Here is a 23,367-nt window from a genome sequence, read left to right on the forward strand (position 1 = left end):
GCTTTCTACACCTGCACGCACTGACACCCGGTCACAGCCAGTGCCCACTCCCAGCGAGGTGCACACAGCAGGGGCTGTGTCCTGTGGCTTTCCTTTGGATCTCCAAAGTAAGCTGGCTCCTAACACCTACCCATATTCCTTCCTTCTACAGAAACCTCCAAAGTCCAAGAATACTCATCATTGGATCAAACTGCTCTTTAAAAACAGAGTATGTGTCAAATTTCAGCTGCAGAGTTCACTTCTCAAGACCATCTGAGCTTGGAGCCCACAGTCTGAAGCAAGCTACTGGGGAGCCTGTGTCTCACCTACCACATGACTTGGGGACTAAGTGCCTACGCTATTGCTGCAAGGGGCACTACAGCTGCTAAGCCACACGTGCTTTTTGGAAATATCACACATGTATCTTTACAACAATTTCTTCTACATCGCCTATAATTGGCAAGCAAGGTGTTTCCCACTGCATCTCTTTAGAATTACACTGAGAATTACACTGAGAATTTAGAATTACACTGAGCCAAGTAATGTTCCCAGTGCCTATCATTTTCATCTTATAATTTGATTCCAGTAACATATTCAAACTTTTTTTGTGACATTCATGAATCCATTATGAAATTCCAAGCATTAATATTTCATAGAAAAAAACCACCCCTGTTAAGTCAAGGAAGGAAGAGATAAAAAGTCAAAATAGACAATACAGAGAATCCCACCTCTTGAATGTGTGACACAATAGCAGCTTGGGTTTCAATGTCCAGTTGTTTTATTCTTTCAATAAACTCTTCTTTTCTTTCACACTGTTAAAAGAAAACGCAAGCTGAAACAGTGCTACATATCCTAAAACCTACTGCATCGTTTTTCATTTAAATGGAAAAAAAATCCCCACGTTGTTAATGATAAAATGTTCAAGATCTACACTTTGTCACAGTAGAATGCTCCATATGGAGCATGAACTGAATTAAGCACTAAATTATTTAAAATTGTTACAGTCAGTATAATTAAGGCTAAGTTAAATGGCTGTTTTTGTTCTTTAAAAACAAGTTTAACACGCAATGAGATCAAGAGGCAGGGCAACAGCCAGAGGAAATCATCACAGCTTCATTAATGGAGCTGCACAAATGTAAACGTACATTTACATTGCATCATTTAACCTGTCTGCTTTGCTGTTTGCATTTTGCTTGGTTTTGGCAATGAAAAGAGATTCATCACATTAGACACTTTTCACATCAATGCATACTGTTGCTTGTTGGACTAAATCAACATGTGCTTTAGATAAAAAAATGGGGTTGGGAAACATTCTGGATAAAAAAATGAGTGACATTCTGGACAAACAGATTTTAATAAATCTTTTACTTAAGGCTTTTAAAAAGGCAGACATCTTCAATCTGTGTATCTGTGACTGTACACTTACAACATTATTGCCTTCTTGTAACAATCCTGCATTTTGGAGAAGTTAAGCATTACTTAGGGTTTTTTTAACTCATTTACAATGTCCTTTTGGGGCCTGCTTCTGAGTCTCAACCATTCCTCTCACTGGGAAGAACCTCAGACCCTTAAAATGGGGGCTGAGGATGCAGAGCAGCTTGCCAAATCAAACCTTTATTCTTTGTTCTGCAATGCAACAATGAGATAGTTCAGAGCAGCCATATGTAGACAGCTTTACCCTGACATAATTGACTTGACATAGCTGAGCAGTGTAAGTGTCCTAAGGCATGACAAAAACACTAGACAGACCTACAAACAAGGTCAATTATAAGCAAAGGCCAGCCCCCAACACGTCTATTGTTTACCACCACAGAGGTTTGGTGGTCAGAACACTGATTTCTTTATCTGGTAACTGGTGTACGTTTCTGGGTAGTTTCCCATATACATTGCCTGTCTATTTATTTTAACAAATGCTGCATAAAAATCCCCACATGAATATACAAAGTATCTATTAACTTTTGATTTTCTACACATAATATTAAACCAAAAGATCATGCAAATAAAATCAAGGTGCATTAAACAAATGTTTAGACTGTTAGTTTATCTATCTGGCATTAATATGTACCGTTCCCTCCGCTTTTTAAAACAGTAAGAAAATAAACCAACCACAATCTTGATATAGGAACTCTGTTCAAAGCTTATCTCTTCCCACTTTGTTATCGAAGTACACTACTTAGTTGCAAGAGTACATACCCGATGGCTGATTAAGCATTGGCAACAAATTGAGTTTACCGCTATCACAGTGTGATTCCTCTGCATTTCTTTCATTCATCTATAGTGTCTTCTCACAATTTCAGCTCACGAGCTGTCTTGAGCTGGAGGTTTGTTCCTACAGCACTGATCTTTGGTGGATTTTCTCAGTCCAGAAAGAATAACAGATTAAAAAAAAAAATCTTATTTCTCAATAATAGCCTTTAATGAATGTTCACCTGCACAGCACATCCCAGAACCAACAACAGAAGCTTCTTAATTTCATCCATACTTCTACCTAGAGAGGAAAAAAGGGAATCAGTACATATGTACAACAATTAAGTACTTGCCAGTGATCCTCTCCAAAGCATCTGCCTGAAAAGACAAGTAAGACTTTTGAATAAGTGGCTAAACAATGTATGTGCCCATTATAATGTTGCCATACTTTCCATGTAACAATCCTGTTCTTATGGACTAGTTTAAAACTCCAAATCCAGCAAGACTTCTTCCTGCCTCAACGTGCTATCCTTACTACATTTTCTGAAGCTTTTCTAATGAATGCAGGACGGAAAAAAGAAAATCCTTTAAATACTTCAACACGTGCCCAATGTTTGCCCATTGTTTTGTGATTAACAAGGGTGCAAAAAGGCCCACCCAACCACCACCTCTTCCAAAACACCCCAACAAAACAAAAACACCCTGGGCAGAAGCAAAGGAGGGTTACTCTCAAAGAGAGAGCTTATCCTAAATTCTCTGCCTGTAAAATAGTTGCCAGGCTTCCCAAAGCTGAATGCCATTCTGTGCACATAAATTCTCTCTGAGAGATGTTTTAGCACATAAATTCTGCCTCTGTTCGGCATCAAAGCCTGTTCACACTTTGAAGCGCAAACCCCAGGTGCTAAGAGGGATAAAAAATGAGTGATGTGGAAGGGAGAATATGCAGCTAACCATATGCTCAGGGAGGCATAGAGGGGAGGAGACACACGCAGGTTGTTACTGCAGGGAATCCTGCTGCGATGAACAGCCCTGCCCACCGACTCCTAAGGTTAGGGGAGGGAGAGCCACACAAGGGAAACTAGTGTGGCTTTAAGCCAACTCCAGATCTTGTTTCAACAAAATTAACATGGGGATCGTTGGGTGGTAAAAAAGATTACGTATATCAAAGATAGACAAAGGGAGGTGGAAGGCAAGTAGTTTCAATGAGTAAACAAAAAATCATTATGGAGTTAGGTTCAGGAAAAGCCTGTCCTCATCCACACTGGAGGAGGAGAGAAAAACAGGCTGTATAGTTTTCTCTCATCCCTATACATCTGCATGCTTCCTGACACAGAATGTGTAACTGTGGGATAAATGCTTTCATTTCATACCCTGCTTTACTTGGCTGTTCAATTGCTTCTATCACTGAACAGACAGATACTGATTTCTGAGTGCAACTCTGTTCCTCCAACACCATGCCCTTGTAAGGCTGCGCTGGCAGAAAGTTACAGGCATGAGCAGGAGAACTCGAGTTAAACTGACTCATCAATTAAGCTGCCGCAGCCTTGCAGATGCACAAAAGCACACTGACCTAAATTACCATGGGGGTTACTCTCATTCTGAGAACTTTGCAAGCCAGCACGGCCATGTGCAGTAATCTTAGGAAATAACTTGTTTTCTGATTTCCTGATTTTAGGGCACATAAATGCACTAAACCAGTCTTTAGATGTACCTTACTTGTTAAACAATTTCTCAACAACTTTTAGGAATGTTTATCTTTAAAACGTTGCAAGAATCCCCTACAGAAATTATCAGCATATGTACAAATCAACACTAGTATTCTCAATATTCAAGTCCCACATTATTAACCATTAAGATATTGCAACCAGGAATTTTCCTCTTCTGCAGAGACAGACTTTTTAAAAGTGTGCTAGTTCATACTTCATAAATACCTGTAAATACAATATTGTTTATTACCCTGCAGAACATTTAAAAACTGTTTTTGAAAGACAATCATTCTTACTCTTCTCCTCATATCTAGCAGCATACATAGCTTGCTCTATTCTGAAAAATTACAATATAAAAATAACACTTCAGTCTGTGAAAGTCTGATTGTCCTGTATGATTCTGAATAACGCAACCTTAAACGTAGACAGCGTCACAAAAAAAACTCTTAACAACAAAAGATCTGTTCCGTCATGAACAGTTCTTTTGAGGGCACTACTAGCCCAAGGAGATACTTAGAGTTTGGTCAGAAGACATTTTTTTCATGAAACTGAGTTGTCATTAGAATTTCAGCATTGGATTTCATTCTGCATCAGCTTCAGCGCAGATCCAGACCAGGGATTAAATGCAGAGCATGCCTGTGGGACATGAGAGCAAGTTGGTAAGTTATGGAGAGCAAGTGACTCAAGTGTGTGTGTCATTCTCCCAAACTTACTCAGAACATCATCTCCATAAGAGACTGAAGGAGTAGCCACCAGGGTGCTTGCTCCAGATCACACCAGACAAGTGCTCTAACCCTCATGTGCTCTGGGCATCTCTATCGGTTAACAATAAATTCCAAGCTGTGCACCATGGCATCACAGCTATCCTCAGGATGACCCTAAGTGGCCTGAAATCACTCATTTTAGAAAACAGCAGAGTTACTTTCCAACATCTATACCATCCTAAAGACTTAAAGCTATTTAAGCCATTCAGACACACTTTACCTCTCTGCACCAAAGGTAGTAGGCTTTAGCTGTTCTCTCCATGAGATAACAGATGGACATCAGTGACACTGCATGACCCTCTGAAGGGAAACACCTTCAGCTTTTACTGCAGGGTAACTTAGCAATGTCAACCCTGTTCTCCCACCAGGGACTGGCCTGGCCTGGCAATACCACTCAGACCTTGTCCCCACTTAGGCCCTCCCATCAGGAAGGGAAGCTAAGGCAGACATGGCAAGCCCCTTTGGCAGGGAAGGCCAAACCAGAGTTTATAGAAATTAAAAGACTCAAGGTAATCATGAGATTATTAGTTCGCTACTGTTTTAAATATAACATTTGGCAGTCTGCTCTCCCCACTGGCAGCTTACACAGAAGGCTTAGCTGTCAGGATTTTTCCAAAATTTCTTTAATAATAATTTTATGCTTGCAGACATGCTATGCACATGTAATGAAAATGAGATTGTGCTACCCACTAGAAACACTTTTAAGGTTGAAAGGTCTACTTAGCAGATCTACTCTGCCAGCCACAAAAGTGTTTCAGAAGATCATGTGTGACTGTTTTAAAGAGTTCAGTTCCTTGGGCTTTCATTCAGAAGTTGCCTCCCATGGCATGCAGACAGTTTGTTAGCATTAAGGCACTCCAAGAACACTCATACTCAAGCTAGGTTTGAGTATCATTTTAAAGCCTTGTAGAATAATTTTATTTACAGGAGATATTTAGAAGAAATAGGGTATGAGTATGAAAAACATCTCTACCAATCTAAAGTGCTTTAGAGAGAGTTTTCAATTAAACTTTGGAATAAGCCAGGAAGAGATTAATTACCCCTCTCCCCTTTCATCTTACTCACAGGAGAGCTGAGATACCACACACTGAAGTGGAGTGCCCAAGGTTACTAAATGAGGGGCAAGTACATCTAGGATTATTACACAGCGCAGCAGCTAAGTTCTACGCTCAGAACAGTGCACTCATCCTGTAATGCATGTTGAATAAAAGCCAGTGATCTTCATCCCCAATCCAGACACACCTCCTGAACAGCGAACAATTCTGTGACATTTTTCAAAAGGCTTGATTTGTGCTGATTTAATAAGGTGGTGAAGTTCCTTGTGCAACTGCACAGACAGGAATGTGCAAGGCTTCCTGATGCTGGCTTATTGGGATGACACAAGTCCTTCCCAGACAGCTGGGAGGCAAGTCTGCTGGGTCCACCCAGGCTTATTAGTTGACCTTACCAAGACAGCGTCCTCCTACAACCTAGGATGCAAAACACTTAGGTCTGGGACACCTCCTGGCAGACAGGTACCCACAAGCTGAAACAAATGGACAGGATTCAAACTAGGACTTAAACGGAAAGCTACTAATTAAAAAACCCAAACAAACCAAACCCCAAAACAAAAACAAAAAAAACCCAAACCTACACCAAACCAAGCCTAAAAGCCAAAACACACCACACCTCTTTTCTTTTACACTTTTTTGAAAATTCCAGGGCAGCTGCTGTCAGGCTGCCTGTTTGTGCCTGCGAGTGAGCCAGCCACCTCAGGAGTGTGCAAGACCACCATCTGCTCCCACCCACGAGAGAGGGCCAGCAGGTTTTCTGGAAAATAAAGGGAGGGAAAGCCCGAGCACCACCTGTGCGTCCTGGGAGCCTCCTTGTGCCAGAGCCAGGAGAGCCCTCTGCTCTCAGAGGGGACAGAGGGCAGGAAACAGATGGCAGGACTCAAGGAAAAGGCGGGCAGGGGGATTAGGAGACACAACAACAACAAAAAAAAGGAGGATCAAGGTACAGAGAGAATACAGATGATTAAAAAAAATGACAGCAGGTAGGAAAGATGTCAGAGAAAATGGAAACGAGAGCCCAAGCACATGAAATCTTGAGCTTGTGATGCTTCTTTCTGCACATTTCTACTCTGATGTTCCTCCAGCGGAGGAGAGGGAGCGCCAGTGTAGGTAGTGCTACACACAGCAGCTGCTGGACGTGCAGAGAAGGTAGGAAGGGGTGAAACACACACGCGACATTTTTCCCCAACTGTAGGAACATTCTAAGTGAGAAAAGCTTGAATGCTAAATTTACACTATTGAGGCACCATTTTGTTATTACCTTTATATTTTATGAACCTTTGTGCCTCTGGAAGATTGAGAAACAAAATGAGGAAGGAAACCAGACATGAGAAAATACCCCAGTGGGAATAGACATCTTATGATTTTAATGAAAAAGAGTTTCTACAGACACTTGTTAGCAGGGACTTTAGGTGCTCTCACTCACAAACTTAACATGTAATTTGAAAAGGGGATCTAAACAAAGTTTTTTGAAGAGACAGAAATGAGCCCACTTCAGGCAAATAAAATCTCATTTCCATTCTTGGTCTGAAAAAAGTTAAAATCTGCTTCCCCCCATTAACTATGACTGTTTCAAAGAATTGATTGCCATCAGTTTCCAAGTACGCTCACTAGCTGTGTTAAACCAAGCATGTCTAGAAACTAAGAAATTACACAACACCTCTAAATAGATGTTCAGGACCAGTCCTGTGTACTGATATTCCTTCTGTGGGCACAAGAATGAGTGGACATTTATAAGGTATGCTAAAACTAGAGATAATTATAAAAGGTCATTACAGTGATATGTATAGATGATAAATAGGCTGTTGATTCTCATATAGAGCACAGGGGGATTTGTGGTGCAGTAATGAATTGAAAAAGCTGTTCAGCAAGAAAAAACATGGAGGAAGATAAAAACAGAAAGGAAATTTAATGGTAGTAGCTGTCTATTGTACAGTGCAAAGAGAATAAATCCTGTAACACCAGCTGTATTATTCTGCAAGTCAGATTACTAGGAAAACTTTCTAAATTCTTTAAACTTCCAAGTTTCTTTTCAGCTCCCTATATTCTAAAAAACAGTCAAAACCATCTTCTTACAAATATTTTTGCAACTTTTATGCCCATGCCATATGAACTGAAGTAGGCAAAATTGTCATGGCCTGGAACAAAATTATTTAGAGGACATGAAAGAAAGGAAATCTAAACCCAGCAGACATGTGCCATCTCCTATGCAAAAGGCGAGCTGCCACTTCATTTTTACTGGTGGCAGCTCTGTTTTTCCTATAGTGTCATGTTCAAAGCAGAGCTGCAGAAACCATCATAGTCCCAACTGTTGAGTGCCAAATGGGAGCTAAATAGCAAGAATAGCATTCTCAGCTTTAGAGCCATTCAGTTTATAATTTAATATATGTAACACCACTTTTCGCTGTGTTTTAGAAGGAAAAAGTAGAATTTGCAGATACCACTGGTGAACAGGCTCTGAAAAACACACATAGGAAAACAATATCAGCTTGTTACAAGAATAAGTCACTGAAACTGTTACACAGTGAATCATCCTGAATGACATAACAGCTCTCTGGTCTTGGACCTATGGAGTAAATACAGTCATTAGGAGCCTTCACAGTTCAAACAGTGCTAAGCAACATTATTCCAGGAACGTGATCGTGGGATCAGTTTTATTTCCTCTGGTCAAGAGGGACCTTTCATTCAGGTAAGTTACCTACAGGATGGGGGAAGGCAAAACTGGGATTTCATCACCACCTCTCAGATCCACCCCAGCCCTGCAGACTGCCTGCGCCTCAGTCTCCAGCTCCTAGTGCTCCCCACATTGCCCAGCACTCTGTGCAGATGCCGCCCCTCCAGGACTCTCCTTTCCTCTCAGTCTCTGTCCTGGACTGGATTACTGACACAGAGAAAGGTTTATTCTCTATCATTCTTGCCACTTTTAAACACTTCCCTAAAATAACTATCTCCATCATCTCTTCATACTGCTGCCAGCGCCATACTCCTTGGTTCTCCATCAGCTTTTTCTGGAGGTTCTCTGTATTTGTGCTAGAAGCACCACTTCCCGTGCTGATGACTGCTTTGTCCTCGCATCTCTGTTCAATCTGCAGCCATCCTTTAGTGCTCTCACTGACAAAGAATCTCTCATTTCACTTGGTTTTCCCCTCCCAATTGCCCCAGCCTTCCTCTCACTCCTCTCTGCAAGATACTCAGTAACAAAGACATCAACCTGACAGTCACCTGTCATCACTCACCCACATTGCTCACCCCAGCCTATTCCTTCACTCAGCTTTTTGTATTGTTTTATTAACTTCTCTTCAGCCTTTTCCTCCCTGTTCCCTCTTTCTGAGCTTCCTGTCAGCCCTCAGCCAGGTTCCTCTTCCTGAAGGAAGTTCTTGTTCTCCACTTCCCTAACTGTTTCTTCAGCACATCTTACCAGTGGTCATCTACCTAAGGGTAAGATTAAGATGAGCTTCTCTTGAAATCCTATCCCCTCAGACACTTTCCTCCTTGAATACATTCCAAAGAATGTACAAGTACATCTCAAGTATTCCTTTGTTCACCACCTTCCTCTGTAGTGTCTAAGTTGGGACTGGTCTTAAAACCATTATATCATGTGGCTAAACAAGAACTTCATGTTTTTTATACACACATACCCCATCAATTTTAGACACCCAGAAGCTACATTTTTGCATTCTTTATCCTCTTCTCCCATGTTTTGAATAATGCCAATGATAAGTCAGCAATGGATAAAATAAATTTTAAAAGATCACATTAAAGAAACGAACAAAATAAAACCACCACGTTTTAAAAGACGTCAGAAAGTGAAGCATAATTTCTGATTTTAATTAAAGGAGCTGGAAGATAGAACAGATGAATAACCAATATCTTTCCTACAACAGATGAATAACCAATATCTTTCCTACAAGAGACACATCAGGTACTTTCATCAAAGAAGAAAGATTTGAGGTGCTGACAAAAACCAGCAGGTCAATGATGGGAAATGATAGCTAAATACAGGACAGCTTTCAAGTGTGCAGCTTCCCCAGGAACCAACACTGTGGTTACTGCATTATGAGTCTCCCGCCAGCTGTCAGTCAGGAATGCCCATGACAAGAAAACAGCCGTCCTTCTCCATTGACGCTTAGCCAGCAGAGATACTGCCTTGTTGGCCCAGGCATCTCTATTCACCAGCACTCTTGAAGCTAGCAGCCCAGGCTCTGCCCATTGCCCATACGACTGAGAAAACCAACAGCTCTTGTATTTCCATTTATTTCTTTACCCATAACAGTAGCCTGTACAGGATAATTAAGGCTGTCATTGCAGATTTTAATCTGCTTGCTGTAGAAGTGGATGCCTTACCCTCAGCTTTATTTTAGTGCAGAAGTGCCAAGACTATGCGTTTCAGTGATGCAACATCTGTAAGTTAATATTCTTCTCTGATATAAACCCTTTTTTGTACATACACACACCACTGCTGCTAAGAGCAGGAAAATAAGATCTTCTGCCAAGCTTTCTGCCATTTATTTATTTTGGAGATGCTGATTACTGTGTCATTCCCCATCACTGCTGACAGGGCTCATCCAGTTTTCCTTCTTTGGTAAAAAGAAATACATTGTCCTTGGCACTGGCATGGGGCTAAGGCAGAGATAGAATGGGCATGCAAAAAAGCCCAGTAAAAACCACAGCAACAAAACCTTTCATTTCAGAAACGTGGTTCTAAGGAAAAGTCAGCTTCATTTTCAGGCTAAACAGCTTTCATTTTGTCTCAAAGACACTGGATTCTGGACATGAGCTCATTGGCTTCCAGGTCACTTTTGATGCGAATCCTCACACGAGAAGATGTCCTTGCCTAGGAAACACGGCCAGACAGAGGTTTTTCTCTTTGTCGATTCTCTTCCTCACTTTTCCCAGTTTATCATATATGTATTCTTCTCTCCATTCTCATGTGTTTTTCTTCTCACACTTCATTTGCAACAGTTCTTTCACACTTTAGGGCAATTCTGCAAGGCTTTTCTGGTGTGTACGTATTGCTACAACTGAACTGATTATACAGGCAGACAGGACAGAAAAGCTGGAGGACAAACGATTCTCCTATGGCAGACCGTATCCCAGGTCACTCTGAGTAAGGAGTGAAGAGATATGACTTTCAAGCAAACAGTTGCTGCTCTGCCTTTGGCAAGAACTAACTCGCTACCATGTGTATGTGTATGACATGCAAACACACATGTATCAGATGTTTGTAAGTAAAGGTATGTAAATATAAGTACTGTTAGACTTGGAGGTACTCAGATATTTGTAGTTCGGCTAAAAATATGTACACTTTGTTTAAAAGCATGTTTGTTATTTAAGAAAATTAAAAAATTACAAATTTTATTTAGCATTTCAGAGGAGGAGGGTGAAGAATTCAACAAACTACTCACCAGAAAGAGGATCTTTGCCAATCATCAAAACATTTGGTAAATTCATTACAATCAGCTGCTGGAGGACCTCCTAAACAAAAGAGAACAACAAGCAAAGTTCAGTGTGAAGGAATTCCAATCAATCACACCACAAAGAATACAGAGCTCCATCGATTACAAAGCTTTTAACTTACTGGCAGGTCAGAGGTCACAAGAAGAAGCCCCACTTGAGAAATCACTATTTGAAGATGGCATCAGGTTGCACAGCTAACATATACTAATCACCTCTTAACAATGGCCAATACAGAACTTAAAGGGTCCCATGGCACTAATCAGGATGAATGTGCAGCCATGCCAGGCCCACCCATCAGTCATGCCTTTAGCCCAAGCATGACCTGTTTTCATTTGATGTTCAACATACAGCTGCTGTCATGTTCCAGGGTGTACCAATGCAATGGGTTCAAAGGTACCTAAGCCATTCTGTAAAGTTTGAGTAATTCAAATAATTGGTTAAATTATTGCGTGGATCTGAGATTTTAATGATGGGCTGGGGAAGTAGGTGTAGGGGAAATCTATTGAACAGACCTTGCACTGCTCAGAGAAACTGGATCTAGATTTGTTTGCATCGTTTTTAATGGGAGTGAAACAGATTTAAATATGCCATTAACCTCATTTAAAGGTCATTTTATTTTGGGGGAGACCAGGAAAGAGATGTGCATTGCTTGGTCAGGTTCAAAATTTAAATGTCAGCTGCCTGAAGCTGCTCTGAAATGACAGAATGGGCTTAAGGGGCAGGAAAGGCTACAAGCCCTGGGGCAGGCAAAATGATCAAAGGTGGACAAAAAAATACATTGCAAAGGTGACTCTGCAGGGTAATACGTTCAGCCATGCACCCCAGTAACACACCGAGCACAGGAATACAGTTGTTAGCTTCAAACCTGCATTTACCAGCACTCAGTTGTGATGATCTGAATAAAACATTTCACAGGCAAGTATTTGTTTCGCATAAAAAGTCTGGGAGGAGAATGATTGGGTGATTAAAGCACTGTGCTAGGATTCAGGTAACAACGTACAAACAACTCTACCAAATGTTTGGCCAGTGCCTCTTCCCCATCTGTCTCCATTTCCCAACCTACCTCTAGGCCACTGGGAGGGGACATACATTGATACTTGCAGAGCATTCAGAGCCAGGAGAAAAAGTACTGCAGCCGAACACAGAAACACATTTCCTGAAACAATCACCCATTCAACCAAACACTTCCCCTCCAAGCTAACCCCATTGTTATTTCTTTGCTTTCAAAGGAAAATTAAGCCTGATTGAAAGAGGAAATATTTCAGTGCGCCTGCAAGATTTGATAAGTAATCAGAGTGGATATTCTTAAAACAAACAAAAAAAAAACTGTTTTGGACATAACACGCTTCCCCCCCACCCCAAACCATACCCAAAACCTAGTCCTCAGCAGCTTCTCTTTTGTTTTGGATAAAGTAGAAATATCTCAGTGTCACAGCTGATGGGGTTTTTGGCGCTGTTAAGAAAGAAGGTTCTACAGACCTTTATGCGATGTGAAGTTTGGCTAACCAAGCACTCGCCGAGTCATTAGCCAAATACATTTTACAGTTTGTGCATTTGAGACACGTTAAACAAAAGTTTGTTTGCACCTGTTACCAAAACAGGTGCAAATCCTATTTGATTTAACAGCACATGGTTCGACTGCAATATCTGCTGTGACAATACAGCATGGTACCGAGACTTTAAACAAAACAAAAAAAAATATCAGAATTTGCATATACTGAAGTACTGAGCTTTAACCAGCAATTTCCATGGCAAAAAAAAAAGAGAAGGAATTGTGCTTCCAGTCACCCAGCGTGTGGAGCAGCACTGAGGCAGGAATGCATGAAGAATTTGTGTTGTCTTTGTGTAATCATCAGATCGCTAGTTATTTAACTTGCAGACACAAAAGACATTACAGCTAACCTTTATGCTGTTAAGATTCCCATGAGCTGCTTCTGTAAAATTATTTGAGTATACCATCCAACATAACCACGACTGAACACCCTCATAGCTGTTTGAGCTTAGTGTTTGTTGGCAAGAATCCAAAAGTCACTGAATACAAGCAGAAATGGTCCTGAGCCTGCGAGGGGTGACTTCTTAATTCAGACTGAAAGATTCAGGTTCTTGCAAGATGTGATATTCTGACCTGTTTATTTTTAAAATAAATTACTTAAACACATTACTATTGTTCTAAATGCTTTCACCTTCAGATTAGTGCTTGTGATGATAATACCTAGCTGCTATGCAGTGCAGCTCACCGGTAGATCACAACACTTTATAAAGGAAGGTCAATGTCATTGCCCTCTCTTTACAAGATAAGGAAAGTGAGTCACAGAAACAGAGTTACTTCTGTTTAATAAACTATCCTCTATTAACAGATGTGTACCTTCCACTCACACAGCTACAAGTGTGAGATAAAAATACATTAACTGAAAGCTCTTACACTGACACTAATGAATTTAACTCAGATTTTGTCTGGGCTACAACCACAGAAAGCTAGCAAGGCTCAGCTGATACCCAATAAATGACTCAGTAGCTGGGATAATGTGACTGTGACTCAGGTCCATTGCTTAAAATCCCATATCTGGAAATACAACCAAAGTCCCCTCCCCTAACAGCAAATCGGGAATTCTTCAATTTCCATCCACTCATGAATATTTTCTTGTTTTCATTATCTGAAATAGTAAACCTGCGTTATTTCAAGCACAATGCTGTGCCTCAGCCTGACCTCTCTGCTCCCCTCATGTTTTACCATCCCACACCAAGGACCCCGCAAAGTCAAACCTGGTCTTCAGGCATGGATCTGTGCTTTTATAGCCTGTGAACTGGCACAGAGGACCAAAGGGCTCCACAGACCCGACCATCTCACAGGGAACAGCTACGCTGGACCTTGGGTTGACCTGGACAGGCCCCTGAAGCCCAGCCAGCAAGAGAAATGGTAGATAAAATGCAATGTTTCCCCACAAGGGCAGCAATTTACTGTATTACATAAAAGGATGCTGTAACGCTTGAAATCACACATAGCTGCAAGACACCGCATCAGAGGCAAAGAGGCATGTACATGTCCCTCTGCCTCAGGTGAGCTGCTGGAGAGCAAAGCAGGGTTTTCAAATCCTTTAAGTAGCCCACAAAAATCCACAGTACTCTGGAGAGCAACCATACAAGCAAAAAAATTTAATTACTCCTGTGAGAAACTTTTTAATCATTTTTACAGCACAACTAAAGCTTGGTTAAAACAGTAAAGGTTACAGCAACAACATATGGTAACAATTTCCCTGATTATTAGAACAGTTAGGGTCTCAGCTGCCAGCTTTATGCTTAGACCATTAACCAACTCAGAGGCCAGGTATTACAAGCCAGGAATCACCTCCCTCAGCCTACAGCTTGCCTTCTCTTTTTTTTTTTATTGCTGCTAATGAGATTTCCATGAAAAAATAACGTTGGTATCAGAAGTGTTATTTAAGGAGTCCAATTCAAAACAAATTCCCATCAGGCCTTAATGCAGCATCTGTAGGTGCCTGAAATGCTCCTCTGCTAAAGATCAGGGTATTTTAAACTTGAGGAGATTTGTCCAAGATCTCAGCTCTTTTGACAGCAGCAATGGTTGCAAGAACGGATTCTTCCAGTTAACAGGTCAACACTACTATTGCAAAATATAAACATCAGCAGCCAAGTCTTACACTACTTGAGCCAGACCCCCAAACTCAGAAGATAAAGCCCACAAAGGTTTCCACATGCAGAGTTATGTGACCCTGTATCGAGAGTGAGGGCTTTCTAAGTGAAGGTCAAACTGTGTGTTCAGTCCTTGCTCGCTCCCTCTGCTGTGCTTGCCTGCAGAGGTGCAGAGCATGAAGCAGACTAAGACAACCACCAGATCTAAGCAACACAGGTACTGCCTAAGCCAGAGGTAAGTTTTGCTGAAAGCTGCTAGACACTCCAGGACTGGTACCCCAAGGATTCAGAAACATCATTAAGTTACCTAGAAATTGTGAGATTAAATATAATAAATGCTGTGTTCACACGAGCAGCCTTCTGGCGTAAGCACTTGCTTCACATTTTGCAAGCTCTTTGTAATCACTTTGCTAAGAAAGGAGCTAAAAAAAAAATAGCCAAAATTCCCCTACATTGATTCTAGCAGTCAAGGGCTTTAGGAAAAAAAAAAAAAAAATCAAGACTCATGAATCACAGAATCACAGGTTGGAAGGGCCCTCACAGATCATCTAGTCCAACCTTTCTGGGAAGAGCATTCTAGACACGATGGCCCAGCACCCTGTCCAGCCGAATCTTAAGTGTCCAATGTGGCCGAGTCAACCACTTCCCTGGGGAGATTGTTCCAGTGGTTGACTGTTCTCACTGAAAAATTTTCCTCGTGTCCAATCAGAATCTCCAAGAGCAACTTGTGTCCATTAATATACGAAATTCAGGATAAAATTATAAGGACCAAGTTAAGCACTTAGGCTTGTTAAGAACATGAACAAACATATTCATTCCTTTAATCTAAAAGTTTCTAATTTGTTTCTGGAGTGCTGAGGCACATTTTACCTACTCTTTTTATCTTTCCAAGATCACACACACCGGATGTTTGCTCTCTGCCTCAGATCATCAGAAAAGGTACAGTGGCAGCTCTCACTCTCAAGTCACCATGGTCACATATTAACATTTTATTTACCTGTAACAAGGTAACCCTTGTAATTTTGTAGGAACAAAGTCTCCTTGGTCCATACTACACTTCAATACACATTTGCTTCTCAAAAATACATGTGCAACAGCATGGAATAAAATGGTCTTAAGGTATTATTCTTGCCAATGTAAACGTGCCAACAGCTCTTGCAACAAATGCATTGTTAGGAAAAGAGTAAGTAAAATTATCCTTTCCATGGCTGAGACACCAGACAAACACAAGCTCTACACAAAAACTTTCCCCTGCACTGCAGTACAGCACAGCATTAATGTAGAGTAACTACTAGCTTCTCACACAGAATTAAATTAACCTCTCCCTGAATCCTAAACAAGAAGCAAGTACTAAATAAATTATGTAAGAACACCAGCAGTCTACCGGCCACTGTAATTCAATGCTCAAGCCTAGCAATTCCATTTAAGTATATTGCTTGGCTATAAAATGCTAATTGCCCAGCTGACTGGAAGCCAAATGGTGCTTTCCTACTTAAAATGCCCATGAGGAAAAACCCTCACCAGCTTTACTTATGCCAGCAAGAGCTAACGCTACCTAGTCAGGGAATCTGGCTTACATTTCAGCTGCGACTCAGGCCAACAGAGCAGGAAAGTTCAGCAGAGTCCCACCTGTGCAGCACAGCCAACATCTTTCTCTGATAACCTCAGTATGGATCTGACCTCACAAACATCCTTGGAGTGGGAAACATTTGGTGAAGGAGACACTATACGCTTAGATAAGGTCTCATCAGGACTCAGTGGCCATCTGTGCCAGCTCAGAGCCTCCCAGCAGCAGGATGGGGTGGCAGCTTTGCCCCTACACATCTTACAGTCCCTTTGGATGCTACCACAAAGACAGGCTGGGAGCTGTGTTTCCCAGCCAAGGTGCACTGCAAGTCCAAGGAACAACCGAACTCAAGCTTTTCTAAAATCAAAACTCTAAGGAACAGTGAACACTCAGGCTGAGTAAGTTTTAACGTTAAGATATTTTAAACAGCAAATTAGACACAAAGGTTGTTTTTTTAAAATATGTTTCTCAAAGTTTCCAGTTTCATTTTAATATAATAATGAGAACAAATTATTCTGCAGCCTACAAGATTATGTTTTAAAAAGAAAGTATTGTCTTCCAATATATACATACTATTTTTAAGTGGGTTTTGTGTTTTGTTTTGGTTTAATTTTGCTATGATTATTTGAGGAGTTATTAATGGTGTCAGGGAAATAATTTATAGCAAGATTCTGTAAACTGTATGACAGGGTCCCACAAAAGATTAGTCAAGATGAAACAAGTTATTTCAGGGGAATGACAGGGAAGTGAGATACAAACAGATCTTCTATTGAGATGTTTTCCATGTACACCTTACCATGCGAGCACATCTGATGACAGCATGTGTGACCCAGTAGTCACTGTTTTCCTGTCAACACATTATATACATGACAAAATTTTATTAAGAACTCATCTCTGCAACAATTGTATTCGTTATGTGACAGACTAGAGGATTAACTGTCTTTAAAGGGATTTTTTTTTTCCCTGAAAACCAGCAAATTACAAAGCATGCTTCAAGACCCTTCAAGTGGAAACCCAAAAGCCACTAAAATAACTGTTGCCTCGTCTGCTGAAAATAATCAGTTCTGACAACTGTAGACTGGAATCTCAGTGGGAGGGGTTGTGAAGGAATCATACCTAGTCTTAGCCATACTCAGCCTGTGCAGGGTACAGATAACCCACCAAATCACAAAAATACACTCAGTGTGAAAGTATACCATATAAGATAGGGTTTTATTAAAAGAAAAAAAATCACACATGCAATTTGGATGGCATATAAGAGTATCATATAAAAAAACCTAGAAAGGACGCAAGCACAGTGATCCACCCAATTCACTGTTATGGCTCAGGTTTTGTTACTTGTATTAGAGTAGTGCAGAGGTCAGGTCAGGAACAAAGCCTGATCTGCTGCAAACTGTACAAATACATAGCGAGACATTGCTGGAACAAAGAGCTTGTATATATATACAAGGCATCAGTAGGCTGATGAAAAAACAGTAACAAGCAGCAGAGGAAGGAAATAAAAATAAGATTCCATGGTTATAGTGTGATCCATTGTGCACACTCTTGCTGCTTTATGAACTGGTTAAATCAACTGCTCCAGGCTGGCAGAGAATTAAATCACTCCAGACATTGGAGGACAAGGCAGGCAAAGCAAGTCCTGATAAAAACATTTGCTTTAAGATCAGTTCAAATTGTTTACAGTACACATTTTTTAGATCACATAACAGAAATTATGTATATTTAAATAAAGGTACTTTTATTATGTAAAAAGTATTTTAGGACACAATTAGTTTTACTTCTAGCCCAGTGGAATAAATAATGCAGAAGCTGCCACCCCCACATACACCAGCTGCAGAACAAGTTGGGTTTTTTTAAAATCAAACTAAATACAAACTGTACATTTACTTCTAAAATATGAAATGAGATGTTCAATGGCTATGTAGCCGCAGATTTCCTACCCTAGATTCACCGAATCAAGAATAATCACTTATGTTAATACAACATTTAGCTCTATGGTTTTGCCTAGTGGCAATATTGATGTGACCCAGAGAGGAGAAAATCCAATTGTGGAGCACTGTTCTCCTGCTTTTATTACCAGCAGCACCTTTGACTAATTTACCTACTTTGCTCAAAATAAAAGGCCTATTGATTTATCCTTAACTTCTCTCTTCAAACCATGTGCAAGTGACTTAACATGTTTATAACGGTATCCTGACAAATTACTCTCAACTTCTATTTTATTTCATCTCAGATTTGTCCTGGGGTGGTTTATGCAGTAACAGGGAATATGAGATGTGCTGTGTTAAAGCCCTGTTACTTGACATTACAAATATAACCAGCTAAAATGCAATCCATCTGTTCAACACGCTTCCAGCTAATCTGTGGTGGTCTCTAAGGACCATAATAATTTAGCCTAACACACATTAAAAATAAACACCACAGGCCACCAGGACAGACTGGAAGCACTTCTGAATCCTCTGAAACTCAGCACGAAGCACACTCACTTGTTTTAAGAGGAAGTAGTTTTTCCCATACACAGTTTGAGCATATTTTGCTGGGATAATAAAGCTGAAAGTTTCACATCAAACTCTACACCTGAGCAAGCACACTTCAGCTTTTAACACCGATGCCTGATACCAAAGCGTGTTAGCCATGTACAATTCCAAGGTACATACTCTGCTCCACTGCCCTTGTTCTAAATTTTCTCACTTCAGTGGACATTAAAATACAGCTTGCTATCAAGAAACAAACACCAACCCAATAAAAGCATTTCTAGGCAGATTAGCTATGTGTTTTCTAACATTTACCTTATTACAAGTATTTCTAAAACTTGGGGGTTTATATGGAACAGACAAAGAAAGCACCTAACTGGGCACATGATACTAGTTACATGTAACAGTAGTTATACACTGAATTTCTTAATACAATTTCTATACTGCCATGAAGAAGTACAAAAATAATTAACCCAAGGCAAGCATATGGCAAGTTGTGGGACTTGTTTAGAGGTTCAGAGCTAGAGGTCTGCACTGCAACGAGCCCCAGGCTCTGAAAAAGCACCAAACACTCCAAAGAAGCAGCCAGCTACTGGAGTGACAACCACAATGCAATGCCTGAAAAAGCAGCTGCCAAAAGTACAAGAATAAAAAAGAGTTAGAGACAGGAAGATGCAGGAATAGCGATTACACATCACAGCAATATTGCTTTCCCGAAGATGAATAATGAGCAGAAGCTACATAGTATGAATGTACACACATTTTACACTTTTGCCAGTATCGTCAAGTCATTTATTAACACAAATATTGCTTGAAAGAGAATGACGCATCTTGGGGGAAACTCTGCAAAACAAACTGTTAATCCCAGAAGGGCAGAGGCATGTGTGACAAGAACGATTTTGAGGTTCTCTAGTACAAATATTGAAAAGTCCAATCAAAGCCATCAAAGTTTCAATTAAAAAAACAAATCTGTGAAACTAGAAAAAATTAATAAAGCAGGGAGGGAGAACACACAAGAATGAGATACTTTCAGGATTTCTAATTAATTCCTTGTTCTGAAGAATATTTTAGGAGCAAACAGAAGGCCTAACAGATGCAGCTGAATTTAATGTGAATGTGCGAGTCAAATTTCATCAGTGACTAAGGGTAACAGAAGCAAAACAAACATCCAGGTTGGCTGCTAATACTCTGACACACTTATAACCTGCTTGAAGCAGGAACTTGCTATTAATTTTCAATCTACCCCTCAGTCCCCAAAAGAAACAAGCTACTTTACCCTGACACTCTTGTTAATGCTGAGTAACATCCTACTGTTGCAGCAGCCCTCTTGATTGCCACGTGGGGTCAGCTCACAGAAAAGTATTTCTCATTATTGGCAAAAGGTGCCATGCCTTGCCTTCACTACATCCAACCATCCTCAGAGTTGCTCAAATATAAGGTAGTTAAATGCTTAGAAATAAGCATAAATGTGTTCAGTCTTTACAGGATAATACTACCTGAGTAAACAAGATCTAATTCATGTTACTTTGGTAAGCCATTTTGAGAAACTTGAGTGGATGGTATTGGAGAAATGCAGAAAATGACGCCTAGAAACTGAGGAACAGTAAATACATGGACAGCAGTCAGGCAGTGATGACCAACAGGAATTTTATGGGATAAACAGGTATTTTTAGGGATAAAACACATAGGTTATTGGTTAACATTGCTTGCTTGGAAACACATGTCTAACTCAAGAAAAATGGTAATCCCAAGACAATTTTTTCTCCCAGTTGAAGAAAAGGGTTGTGGCAGTGCTTGCAGAATACCAGAGAGAGTTGAGCAACATGTCTGTTAGCACTTGCCCTACTCTCTCCTCCCACCCCCTAACATATATGTCAAGAAAAAAAAAACCCAAAGTTTAATTTCCAAAAGCTTATTTAAAGATTTTTAATCAGTTAAATTTATCATGAGTTTCCAACAAGCTTACCTTCTTATGCTTGGGCAGCTTATGGGAAACCTGGTACTAAAGAAATTTATGTTTCAGAAAGCATGCAGCAGTCACTATGCCACTAGTTTATTATCTAACCTCAAAAGAAGACAGCAGCACAGGCAAGAGAGAGGTCCTTGAGGCATTTGCAGACAACTGTGTAAAAATCCATGTAGGATTTACCAAAGAGGGAAGCTTTCTGCTGGTCTGAAAGGAAGACAGAGAGGGTACAGGGACAAGCGACCCCAAGCCTGCAAGGATGCCTGACGAGACACTAAGGTGCTACAGGGCAAATGAGGTAGTTGGGGAAATACAGGGACCAAAAAGTTTTATTGATAATGTCTGTAGGTTAAAACAAAAACAAAGGAGCTCATATGTGCTACTCATTTGATTACATTAGCTGCTTTCTCATTCATCTCCTGCAACAACCTGACCTTCTCATCACTGAGAGCTCTCTTGCAAGCAAGCTCCTGTTACCAACCAGTTACCAGGGGCACTAAAAATTCAAATATCAGTAATGTAGAGAGTCCTCACAGTTCAGGCATGCCCCTGTCAATACCCCTAGAAAATTTTAAGGGTATCATTGCAGGTTAATGTTATGAGCTTTCCAATTATTTTGAAGCAGAATTTATATCCAACATCACTACCTCAATGTATCACTGCATTATTAGTATCATTTAATTTACCCAATATCAACAAGTTCAACAAACAGCCAGACAGTCCCTAGCCGGGAGAGTTACCACTGTAACAATAGCCTGCTTTTTTTTTTTTTTTCTTAAGGTCGATAAAGGGAGAAGCTTCCAGTCAGACCAGATACATGAATATACAGTGGTGTTTCTCTTTATAGCCAGTAAATTGCCCCAGGCAGGTAAATGTGCACAGGATTTTTACAGCTTATCGATGCTTCTTGCACAGTACAGGTGGAGAAGCTGCAGTAAATTTCATGTGGCTTTCCCAAAGTAACCCAAGCAGCCTTGTGAAAGAAAACACTCGCAGCATTTAGTGTGTCAATCACCAGTTTTACCATTAGTGCTGTGCTGCAGTTAAAACGGGAGGAGGGGGACACACACTGCAAAAAAAAAAAAACCACAAAACAAAAAAAATAGAGACACCACAGAAACTAACAGCAGTAAAAACTAATAGTGAATAAAATCGGAAGGGGCAGGGAGAAGAAACGGGGGCATGCCCTCAAAATAACTTCTGGGCCTCTCATCATTCCCTTTCTGGGTTTTCTACACTCTTGAAACAAATGTTTTCAAGAGCAAAACCACCCTTCTATCTGCAGAGTTACTGCATTCCCTCCTTGGAAGATGGAACAGTTACCTACAGGGAGCAGACAGGCATCTGCAGTTGATGCTTGGCTATTCAGAGAGTTTACTGCCAATAATTTGCACCTCAGCAAACTGGAGTCAAGTGTAACCCACAGGCAACTACCAGGTCAGACTACCAGGAACAGCCTCCCTGGTTTTCCCAACTTGTTGCCACCAAGGAGGTGACAGAGAAGACTGTTCACTGGCATCTGATCCTTTTGTAGGGTGCCAGCAGGGAGCTGCCAAGACAAAAAGGGATGGAGCTTCATGATGCTTTAGCCCTCAGCAGTCACCCAAGGCAAGCAGGTCCAAGAGGATATCTGAGGCAGCCCTAGAACATTCTCAGTCCCATGACACTGGGGCTCAGGCCCTATCCTGTACCAGCACCATCTCAGCCAAGCTTACTCCTTGCCCCCATCTTTTGGGCATCACGTAGTAACAGAAATGCTATGCCCTAGAAGAAATTGATATACACATACATGTGTGTATACAAACACGTACACACACACATTTAGTTATATGTGTGTATATCTATATATGTTTCCATACTTCTCCCCAACTGTTATTCTGGAATTACTACATGTGCACAAACCTGGGACAAGTAAAACCCTTCTGGAAACACCATTAGATTTGCTATATGTAAGACTGTCCCATGTTCAAGCATTTAGAGTCCCATGGCTCAGCAGTGAGAGCATTAGGAGTTCTCCCCAACACCACGCAGCAGCAAGCTGGCTTCTTAAACACACCACGCTGAAAAGTTTGCAAAAGTGATAAGGCGTGACACTATGTACTTGATAAAATTTAAGGACAGAAAATTTCAGGGTCAGGAAAAATCAGGTATTCAAGTTATTTTGAATCTGAGAAATTACACAAAAAATTAGTGGTTCCAACACTTTCTTTAAAGAAAGTAAGTTAAAAACAAACATTTTGAACAAGTATGGAAAGCAACACAAGGTGCTGTGGTACATTTAGATTTTAAATCTCCAATCATTAAATCCTCCCTCATCACAGATTCATCCTCTACACACTTACAAAACCCAGTCACCTTCCACATTCTATTTCAAACACGTGCAAGAGAAAGCCATTAAAAATTAATGGGGAAAATCCACGAAGCCACAATGAGTCCACACATCAAGTAGCAGTTAATATCACAGGATAACAAAGATCTCCTTACGGTTGCAACTGCACAGCAAGGGAAATATTTCATATTAAAGAAGGAAGTTATGGCCAAAAAAATATAAAAGGAAAAAGTAA

The 23,367-nt window shown here is 40.6% G+C and overlaps 1 protein-coding gene across 5 annotated transcripts in view; it reads right to left on the reverse strand.

Annotated features, from left to right (window-relative positions):
* CCDC88C (coiled-coil domain containing 88C) overlaps positions 1–23,367 on the reverse strand; it is a 100,237-nt gene that overhangs the window by 48,573 nt on the left and 28,297 nt on the right. For all 5 annotated transcript variants that reach the window (XM_064460580.1, XM_064460579.1, XM_064460578.1 and 2 more), the window contains exons 4-6: positions 11,094–11,163; positions 2,409–2,467; positions 708–791 (exon numbers count right to left, since the gene is read on the reverse strand). In XM_064460580.1, the coding sequence (XP_064316650.1) occupies positions 708–791; positions 2,409–2,467; positions 11,094–11,163 (213 nt within the window). The remainder of the gene's footprint in view (positions 1–707; positions 792–2,408; positions 2,468–11,093; positions 11,164–23,367) is intronic.

Source organism: Phalacrocorax carbo, chromosome 9, assembly GCF_963921805.1.
Source record: "Phalacrocorax carbo chromosome 9, bPhaCar2.1, whole genome shotgun sequence".
In the NCBI taxonomy this organism is placed as follows: Eukaryota; Metazoa; Chordata; class Aves; order Suliformes; family Phalacrocoracidae; genus Phalacrocorax; species Phalacrocorax carbo.